We start from the raw sequence: 11,137 nt of genomic DNA, 5'->3' as shown, positions 1-11,137 counted from the left end.
GCAACTGCCAGTTTGTTTTCCTGGAAGAAATTTGAGACGACCATGAAAAGAATTGCAAATAACATGAAGTGTTGGTTTGATACTGGCCAGAGATTCCATATTAACAGCAAAAGTCTCTTGATCCCTCCTTGTGGGGCACATGGAACAGTTGGTCACTGGATTGCAGGTAAGATTTATATATTTCCTTCTTGCAAAATTTTTATCATTTAAAACTTCAGCATTAAATTATACATATGTATCTGCCATACAAGAATCAAAGTGGGCAAGTTGGCAAATTATGGGCAAGCTGGCAGAAGACCCTGAAATTTAAGCAAAAACTTTTAATCTTTAAAGAAAACTGCTTAAAGCAGTCATTTTCTCATAATTTATTCAGAAACAGAGAAGAGAGAAATAATTACAAGTAATGAAAAAGAAAAAAGGCTGCTTGGTTGAAGCAGACAGCAGAAAAACAGAATAAACATGCAAAGGTACTGAGAAAGATCAGCAGCATGCCTATTGGCAAGTAGAGGCAAACTAAAAACAGATTTAAAATATGCATTGTAAACACACAGATCTGTAAAGAACGTGACTGGTTACCAAAGCTCAGTCTTGTAAAAACATACTTAAACATGAGGAGTAACCTCACTTACTATGTTTGGCGATTGCCTTAGTGGCAGCAATAGGTATTTGAAAATTTGTTACTTTATTCAAAACGTGATGTCAGAGAAAGACTTACTGAACAATCTGAAAGATGCTTTGATACTCAAGCATGTTTACATCCAGTGTTGCACTTTACCTAAATAAATCCTTACTGAAACTGAAGAAATCATCTGGTGTTTCAGGTCTATCTAATTGAAGTAAGCCATGGGGCTTGTCCTTGACTTTATTTTTTTCTTCCTAGAAAGGAAGAAACAAACGTATTTGTTATATACAAATTTGCAAGGCACCAAACATATAAGAACAGATGAATTGAGACAGTGTAATCTTTAAGTAACCACAAACACAAGCCATTACTGTTAAAGCTACCTATTACATCTAATTTTTTGTTCATGCAAGTAATCTAATTTATTTCAGTGGACTAAAGACATGTTTAGTTTTACCTATTGAAAATGCTTGTTTTGTATGAGTTTATTCATTTCGTTCCACGTTTTCCCAAATTACTCAGAATCTTCTAGATTTTTTTTATGTTGAAGAAATGTGAAGAGTTGGAGTGATGAAAGCAATCAGGAATCAACATTTCTGTACACCAGTCTTACAAAACAAAATAGATACAGAATTCATATTAAATGCTAGAGGTGAAGCTACAGCATATCTTTCAAAACTATGTGGTCCATATTAAATGGTATCTTGGAATATTAGGAAAACTGAAAAAAAAATATTTCAGAAAAGCACAGTCAGGAATGCTCATGTCAATGGCAGATAAATGCCTAAAAACATCTCTGTGCATATTTACATATTTAAAATATAACACTTAAAATTTTAAATAGCAACATTCAGGCAGAGATGAAAACAAAATAAAGCACATCAGACTATAAAAAAAAAAGAAACAAAAGAGTAACACACAAATATCACGAGTTAGTTTTCAAGACAAAGGCTTAAATAATTGCCCACACAGGCTCTTTCTTACAGTTTAATTCACCTCTCACAACAGACATTCAGTCTGGATAAAAACAGACATTAAAATATATATTATAATCATGGCCAGTAGTTTCACTGAACAAAGAAATGCCTTGATCTTGCTATTACACCAATAGGAATTAACCTATGCTGAGCTCCATTACCTTCTAAGGAGCTCTTTTAGGAATAAAATTGTGTAAATGTTGCCTGATTTTCAAAATGGGGGCCTTGTTTTGCAAAACAAATACTAGCTATAGTGCTTAAAGCATTGAAATATCTTTACAGCCCCCATCGAAGTCACAGATCTACACTTTATATGGAATTGGAGAAATTACTAATTGTGAAGACAAAAAAATCTTGTCTAAAACATTGTTATATATTCCATGCACAATCTTTATTGCGGACTTTTTTCTACTTAATTCCCTCAGCCTCTCTGCACAGTCCATTGAGTGTATGAGCTCGTGTATTGTAATATTTTAGATCCTTTCTGCATGCTATCCTGCATACAGGTGTGGGAATCAGAGATCAGATGCATCCTTTTAAGAAACAAAACACTTGGGAGTTTCAGGTTTCAGACCAGGTGCTTGAAAATTTGCCTTCCTATATGCCAACAGTACTTTCTTTCTTGCACAGGCTTCATCCAACTTCAGTATAAGCATAAAAATCCATACAGACCGTTCGATATTTTTGGATTTATGGAAGATTAAGAGCAGGCTTTTGATTAGCTATCTAGTCTGAAGACAACTGTAGGTTGTAGCTTTCTCCAGTCATATTCATCTGTTGCTAACACAGTGGGGAAGGGGAACAAATTTCCGCCTCTGGCAGGCTGATAAAATTAGATACTTCAGTTTGTTAATCAAGAAGGAAACTATATTTGCAACCACTAGATAATTCAAAAAGTATTAAGAAATTAAATCAAGCTGCTTCTTCTGTATTGAGTGTAGTACTGAGCTTGAACAAAGTGGCAGACCCACCTGCTCTCAAGTGACTGGACTTGCATACTTTCTGAGCTGAAGTGAAACAATACGCTGTGCTTATCGTTATTCACCACATACTAAGGTTGTCTGCATGGTCTGGTGTTAGAAGGATAAAAGACACAAACTTGAGATCACACAAGCAAGCTCTCTGAATGACTAAAAGCAGCATGTACCTGCTGTCTCTCAAAAACTGCTTCTGAATAATGTAGAGAACAAAATAACTATTTTAATCATAAGTAGCTCATAAAATGGCTGCTTCCTTCTAGCAGTTGCACAAATAACATCATGAGAATTGTTTGGAAAAAACATCCCTTAGTTCATTTCCCTGGCAAAATTGGCAGTATCCTCACCACTACAGAGACTGTCTTAAAATGCCAGTCCAAAATTTAGTGCATCCGTGGAGGAGAAAGCGTGCTCACCAAGCCAATTACATTGAGGAGATGGTCCTTCTGGTGGCAATATCAGAAGTGCTGTTGGTTCTGGATTTGGTGGTGGAATCAGACTGTCTCTGCACACCCACTACGTTTTACAAAAACTGCTGGATCCGACGCTTCCCAGGTCTTCTGATTGACCTGCAGGAATCACAGAAAAGGGGAGCCCAGGTGCTGAAGATTTATGCAGAAGTCTCATCCCAACAGTGCAGCAGAAACTGCTGTCTTCAGAGGAATGGTGAGTGTTTATTATCAAGATTGCAGCATACATTAAAATCTGTATCATGACACACGAGGAAAAACATTTTGGGTAATTTTTATACAAACATCCTTTTGTTTGAAGAAGAAATAATGCCTCCCAAAAAAGAAAAATATACATGTATATGTAGTTTTTGAGACAGGAAAACAGAGGCACATCTTAACTGTCCTCCCATCTTCAGTCCCATAGAAAGGACTTTGATAATCTGGTATTTGTGGAAGACCACACTAGCACCACATGAAAACCTTAGAGTCTGCTTTAAAATTTTAGACCTCTGTTACCAAACTTGTGAGTAATACTAACATTAAAACAATTCTTTAATATCCATCTCCATCTACTCCTGTATGGAAAATTCTATACAGTGGTACAAAGTGACACAGATTACAACAGGACTCTTCTTCATTAGATGAGAAAAAAAGAGGGAAGGCACAATTTGGCCTTCTCCAAAATACAAGAATATTAATTTTCTTTGAGAGCACTCTCTTGTTCTGTGCTTATGCTATATTTGTGGTCCAACCCACATATAGTGTTAATATGAGCAATAAAGCTTTGACGTAGTATTTATTCAGCTAGCAACCTCTCTTCCCTAGTCTTATAAAGACTCAGAATAAAAATGAGAAAATTTCATTCCTTATCTTAAATCCAAGACTATACTTTTACTGTATCACACTGCTCTGGTACACTCTAGCAGAGTATTTTAGGGGTGTATGTGATGTGTGTGCCTGTGGTGTCTAACTTAACCAAAAAACTCACAAGGCTCAAAAGGTTTTTGGATAGAGATGACGGAAGTAAACTACCAGTTACTAAATAAAGAAAATATAAATTTTGATGACAGTTTGAATTATACACACAGTTACAACCCTGAAAACTTGACACCAAGATAACTAACATAAGTGTCATCTGCATTCCTGTGAAGTGTCAACTTCAGTTTAAACATTGTGAGTAAAGAGCAATTATAGGCATTTTAGTAATGTTTTACCTATTTGGACAATAAATTTTTGGTCATAAAACTCAAGACTAGATAGCTAATGAAGGTAAGTAATGGTAATTTGGAGCTTTGTTTTTATAGTTTTACACAGTCAAGTGCAGATTTGTTACAATCTTACCTAAAATACAGAGACGTTAGATGACATTTCAAAGATATGCTGTTATATCAGATTGTGGTTTCCATACAGTCCGGAAGAAATAAATGTAGTCTACCACAGACACTATTACTAATAAATGTCCTAATTAAGATTTCAAGAAAGTTTGGTATGAAAATTATCTTTTCTGGATTCTTAGTAATAGTACAGTTACTGAAAGCTAATCTTAAAAGATAAAAAGAAATTCTGAAATTATTTTAAATCAGAAGCAACCTATTTAATTGCTTAACTCCTCAAAATATCTTACAGCATGCTTTTGAAGTATTTTTCCTGACCAGAGAGCTATCCTTCCCTACCAAAACATAGGCTTGTGACTTTTCTTACCTGATTCTATGCAGTAAAATCCATCACACATCCCCAAAAGAAGATATGCACAGAAGCCAATTTCTTCAGAGGAGATTTTTTTTTTTCTGCTATTTAATGGTATTTTCTTAAAGTTTGCAAAGTAACCACTGAGATGAAAAATATTTAAAATTGTGTTGTGCTGAAAATAGAAAATTTTATTGACAGTAGAACTTTGCACAAACTTGGAAGACAGAAACATTTTTGAACATTCCACTCCTCCCTTCAAACAAGTCCACATATTTTCAGGTATTTTCTACATTCTTAAATAAGAATTTATCCTTGCTCTGTATCAACAAAACTGAATAGTGTTCATGTATCATACTGAGAAACAAACATAAAATATACAATTAGCACAAAACCTCTATTCTTCAACAAAATCTAGGACGTTGTGTTATCAAGTGTGAAGGCAACAGTATGTGCTGAGACAAAAGCGAAGAACAGTTTTCTCTTGGAAGAAAAATCATCACTGTGAGCACACATGAGAAAAATGTTGATTTAAAAACAATAACAATATTCATATGACATTACTAGTGTTTTCAGAGTCTTTAAAAATCTTTCAGTAAAGGATATCATAGAAAAACAACTATTACTTAGATATTTCATAGAAATATTCAAAGGCCTTTGTCTTTTAAACTGTTATCTTATGCTAAAATTGAAGCAAGATGTTTATTCATGCCTAGAACTATCTAGAACTATTTATATATATATATATATATATATTTATTAAAAACAGTTACTGGATTTTAAGTTATCTTATTCATGGAAGCCAATGATTTTTATATATGACCTTCAGAAATGCCCAAAGCTCTCAGGAAATATATCAAAATTTACTGGCTAAACTGTAATGCTTCCTGAACATTACAAAATGCTTGTAATCTTTTAAAGAAAGATGTAAATCAGTTGGTATAGAACAGAGTTTTGTACAGTCCCTGTAAGATTATCATTGTCTCTCTGACAAGTTATGTTCTTCTATTGTTTTAATAATCATAGACTTCTTTGTACCAGTTTTACTTTTATAAGTCTACTCTAAGCTCAACTGGAATTTTCATAACTGGAAACTGATTAAACCTAAGTAAAGTTAGAAAGTGGTATTGGTTAAAGAAAAAATGCTGATTAAATCCTTTGATTTAGATTTGATGCCAAATCCTATCCTTACTTGCTATTCATTATAGTTTATAATCCCAGTTTTACTTGTAAGTATCACTATTTTTGTTTCAGATACACAGATAACTTAGATCTTTGTATGTGAGTAGCTAAAAAACACAATGCTATATAAATTTGGTAACAGCACTTCTAGTATGCTTTTTTCATTCTATAAAGTTACTGAATTTGCATTGTTCAGACAGATTATGTTTTCAATGTACTTTTTAAATTGCATGATATACATATTTTGAAAACTATGCTTTTCTCTTAGGTCAGACATGTTCATTATGAAGGAAAAACGTTTTCTATTTGTATGTTTGCAGTGTTATTTTATGATGCAGTATTTAGAATATTAAGTGAAAAATTACAATAAATACAGAAAAGATAGTAAGGGTAGACATACTGCATATTCTTCCTTTTTCTTATTTGTTGATAAATTAGGGTAACTTCCTTTAGTTACACATAACATTGAAAGAGCTGCATTATTTTTTTAATTATTTGTTGCATAAGAATTAGATTACTTTCTTTACTTACAAATACCAGGCATGTTTGGAATAAATACCTAAGTAAATGGAAAACATTTTTAAAGCCAGGTAGTTTCCTAGCAGTTTATGTAAAATAAAGCTTTTTCATTACTGTTAAATGAATATCCTGCAACTAGAATATTTTTCAAATTTATATACATAAATATTTTAGAATTGCTTACTTGAAGCCCTATTAATTCACATTTTTCACATTATTTACAATTCACATTAATTACTTCAGCCCTATAAATTCACATTTTCTAAACAGTCACACTATCTAATACAGATAAGCATCTTAAGATACTTCATATACAAATTGTCCCATTCAGGTAAAAGGAATACTACAATTTTCTGAAGCACAAAGCCTGGAGAGGCAGGTATCAGAAAATTCTCCATAGCTTTGTAAATAATCTACAGTATTTTCTGCTGTTGAATGTGTCTCCTGTCCCATTAATACTTTTTCTAATTGCAGGTAGCCATATATGAAGTACAGGTGGGAAGGCTACATTCAAACTAAGCAAAACAAGCCCACAAAACTTCATACGACTAAACCAAAACCTTACATTGATCCTACTTTAAACACACTGATATAAAATAAAATCAACTTTTGACTTGGTATTTTGTATTTGACTGTGACACCATAAGTATTTAAACATATGGATGAGCACGTGACATAAATTTTTCAAAAGTATCTAATGAATCTGACTTCTGAAGCCCTATTTTCTTGCTTACAGATATCTAAAACCACTAGGATTCAAACATCTATATACTTTTGAAAATTGGTCTTCAGTAACAATTTGTTCAGGCATTTTGTCATTATTACTTTAGCCTTGATTCCTCAGGTGGGAAGACAGAAATGAACCTCCAAATATAAATGAAGAATTGTCTAAACTAGTATATTCACAGAAATACAACAGCCCAAAGGCAAAATGGAAAGGACTGGAAACTAGGAAAAAGGTTGGATGCCACTTACATATTGTACATCAGGATTGGCCATGTGATGGTTTTCTGGGTGAAAGGATGGTTGCTGTCCAGTTTTTAAATAGACAGGTATCCATTACACAAGAGCAAACACTTCAAAGTTGCCTTCCTTGATAGATTTACTTTTAGAAATGGCCCACTCACTGCAACAGAGATATAAAGGAAAGAATACACAAGTAAGAGGACTACAGGCTACAGCATATGGTTTTCTTTAATCAGAGGTTCATTTAGAATTCAGGAGGCTATTCTATTTGTCTTCTCCAGACATGAAATAAGAATATAGTTACAAGTAGTTATGCTTTTCTGACTGGGTGTTTAAGTAGTTTGCATGACAATGAGAGAACCACAGATTTACAGTACTAAAAAATACTGATCAGCTGCTCAGTATTAATGCACTTTTGATGTTAAATAATGTAATAACATGCAAAATACAATGGTCATTATGCTGATAAATTCAGCTTTATTCCTTTTGTGTTATAGTCTCCTGCAACCTAGCAGTGTTCTACCATGGAGCTACTCATGAGAATATGAATTGCTTGCACATGACTTGCCCATCACTGGAAAGTTGTATAATAAAGGCTAGAATCAACGTTGTTTTGTACAACATCACAACAGGTAATCAAGCTTTACATATATAGTCTGAAAACAAAGCAACTATAAGAAACGTTAAAATTATACCATGTCATTTGCTTTGCTAAAAGATCTGCTGTAACACACAATGATAAAAACGTGTAAGACACCTTTTCCTTTTTCATAATGTATCTACTTCTGGGAATACTCCTCCACTTTCTTCCATTCAGTGTTTGAGAAAGGACCTTTACTGTTTTCAAGATTCACGGTCTGAGTATCTAATGAATACTTTATTAAGGGAAAATACCATGCAAGATCTGACAGACAGAGAGGCGAGGCTGTTGCTGCTCCAAACACTAGCAAGGTTGAAAATGTGTTCCCATCAGGCATACCCATACAGACCACATGTATACACATATGCACAGCTAGACACACAAGTAGCATAGAGAGACACACAAATCAGACACAAAGGCAGCACGAAGAGCCTCATCCTCTTTGTGGCTGCACAGGATGGAGATCTGCTAGTGAGAATATATATTTATCCATACATATTTATAAACGTATATACATATAATGTATGTGTGTTTATGTATATATATATGTATATATAAAATGCACATAGCCAAGGTGAATCCCTCCAGCAAGTGGGCTCAGACACTCATTTTGACCAGTAGCTGCCACTGGATCCCAGTCTACCCTATGCTGGCACCTGGACACCTGACCCCCCAGGGGCGCAACCACCCTCCAGTTCCTGGTACAGATTGACTGACTCTTCTCTCGTATGCAGATGAACTTTTATCACATAAACTAATAATGTTTATGATTTAACAGGGATTGATCCTGATCTTCTTATTTTTGAAAAAGCAACATCCAAAGAGCTACATATGCACTCCTCACCTAATAAATATGAAAGACAAAACAGCACAAAGACCACTGAGTGGGAAAGATGCCAGCATGGTAATGTCACGTCAAGTTCTCTTCTGCTCCTAGCTCCATCTTCTACCACTGGCCATGGCTTAACAGCAAACACTTACACTTCCAGTACAAACCTGATGGTTGAAAAAAATAAAGTTATCACATATTCCAAGGCAGAAACATCTCCTCTGGATGACCATTTGGCTAAGAGGACTTATACAACTTCAGTAAGCACTAGGTCAACTACTAGCTCAGACAAAAGAACTGTACGCTCAACTTTGATATCTAAATCTGCAGAGGTGTTATCCCACATGCCCACTCCACCTCGTCTGAACAGCAGCAAGCAACACTTAAATGAAACCAAAGGCTACAGTGGTAGGAATTATACTTCAGACAATGAGGTACCTGCTTGGGATGCTGCAGCTCTGGGTGTCTGGTTGATTCCAGTTGTTCTTTGCTCTTCTCTCATCTTCCTTTGCTGTTGTACTGTCGCTCTTGCAGCAGGGCGTTGCAGAAATAGGAAAGGTCAGTACAATCCCGTAAGGAGAGGAAGAGCAATGTCTAGACGAGTCATAAAATACACTAGAGTCAAAGGTAGTTTGTAAAATGCAGTCACCATTTTTGTTTTGAAACAAATAGCCTTAAAAAAAAAAAAAAAATGAATAGCATGTGTTGGCCTAATTCTTTTCAGAATCATTTAGTTGTATTTTCATTCTCACCAGATGAAACACAATTTCTTTTTTGGGTAAGAAGTATATACTCTGCACTTTCAAAGCTGCTTGAGCATATTTTGATTTATAATCTGACCCAGGCTAATACCTGATACAAACTATACACTTTTCCTAACTTAAGAGAGCAGATTCACTACAGTTTTATATATCCTCTCCCTCGACTTTGACCAAACTTAGAAAATTAAGTAAAAATGCAATCAGTAAAACAGACTTAAGTTTTAACAATCATAAAATCATTTAATTCTAATAATCCTTTAATTACCTAAGATCTAGTTGTTTCTATAAAAACTACGTATTCATTTTCTCCCGTTATATTCTAGATTGTTTTTCACTATTTGTCCCTTATACTGGAACAAAACAATTTCACCAGGACTATTTACTTCTTCAAAGAAAAACACCTATAAAAAAACTAGTCCCTGAAACTACCGAATTCCATTAACTCATACCAAAACATCTGATTATTCAATTATTTATGCTTTACTTTAACCCCAATCTTCTGATAACAATTATTTCAATGTTTTTCAAGTCCTCCTAGAAGTACCTTTAGACTTTTCCTGTTTTTTAAGCTTACTTGCTGTGCAGTACATTGCAGATTCATTCTACTATTGGTTAATGCAGGCACAAATACAGCTAAGAATTGTTCATGCATTACAATCAATTTGTATTGCCCTCACTGACTTACTTTTTTGTGCCTAATCACATTTACCATTTACAACATTTGCTTTTTTTTTTTTAATAGGGACATTCAATGTACATTGCACATAAATATACAAAAGGTTTTGAAAGGTCTAGAAGTTAGCATTATAATTAAAAATAAATATATATTTTAAAAAAAGAAAAAAACACATTTGTTTCTTTATCCTTTATACATGCTTCATAAAAGTGCCCCTTCTGAATATAAATCAACTTATTAGATCAATCAGGTAGCAAGGTATTTCCTCAGCTTACCTTGCTCAGGAAGTTTGCTTAGCATAGCAAACATTTTCAACAGTAACTGGGATTGCTCTTCCTCTTTTAAATTTGTTGATGTCTCAGAGTTTCTCACTTTCTTCACTTGCTGTAAAAAAGTTCCTATTTCCCAGATGAGTTGAAATGTTATAAAAGGAAACAATCCAAAATAAAAATGATTGCCATATGTCTGTATAGAAAGTTATTTCAAAACTAGTACAACAAAGTTTAATGACTATAGTAATGAGGGTAGAAAGCCACATGACTACCTAGTTACAGTTGAGTGGGTTGGTTTCAAAGGAAAAGGCCTAAAATTATATTTTAGTGCACACTGATTAGCACTGTAGTTTAAGAAACTGAAGATTTAAAAAAAGAAACAAAACACCTCGTTTATTTCTTGATTAATCTTGTATGCTAATTTGTATGTAATAGGAGAGAGACTGACAGCCAGAACACCTTAAAGGACTGTTTGTTTTGTTTTGCATAATCTGATAAAATACAAAAGCATTTTTTTTTTCCATTTTATCTAGAAAAAGTAAAATTAGATACCGTTCTTTTTTTAAGGGGAGTTCTGT

At 34.0% G+C, this 11,137-nt stretch overlaps 1 protein-coding gene across 2 annotated transcripts; it reads left to right on the top strand.

The window, feature by feature from the left end:
* On the top strand, nucleotides 1-10,723 carry MANSC4 (MANSC domain containing 4). Of its 2 annotated transcripts, XM_082773742.1 has the most exons (5): nucleotides 1-166; nucleotides 2,230-3,242; nucleotides 4,916-4,996; nucleotides 7,879-8,013; nucleotides 8,800-10,723. In XM_082773742.1, the coding sequence occupies exons 2-5, from the start codon at nucleotides 2,945-2,947 to the stop codon at nucleotides 9,486-9,488; spliced, it is 1,203 nt and encodes a 400-aa protein (XP_082629868.1). In that variant the 5' UTR covers nucleotides 1-166; nucleotides 2,230-2,944; the 3' UTR covers nucleotides 9,489-10,723. The 2 variants fall into 2 exon arrangements, with proteins under 2 accessions (XP_082629868.1, XP_082629869.1); XM_082773743.1 differs by lacking the exon at nucleotides 4,916-4,996.
* Nucleotides 10,724-11,137: the final 414 nt, after the last annotated feature.

This window comes from Aythya marila, assembly GCF_965140915.1.
Source record: "Aythya marila genome assembly, chromosome: 1".
Lineage (NCBI taxonomy): Eukaryota > Metazoa > Chordata > Aves > Anseriformes > Anatidae > Aythya > Aythya marila.
Note: the sequence above shows the minus strand (reverse complement) of the source record. Positions and strands in the feature narration are given on the sequence as shown.

Coding starts and splice junctions, on each gene's coding strand:
- MANSC4 (XM_082773742.1), top strand. CDS start 2,945: ATGCCAGTCCAAAATTTAGTGCATCCGTGGAGGAGAAAGCGTGCTCAC. Junction 3,243..4,915: donor CTGCTGTCTTCAGAGGAATG/GTGAGTGTTTAT, acceptor TTTTATTGACAG/TAGAACTTTGCACAAACTTG. Junction 4,997..7,878: donor ACAAGTCCACATATTTTCAG/GTATTTTCTACA, acceptor TTTGTGTTATAG/TCTCCTGCAACCTAGCAGTG.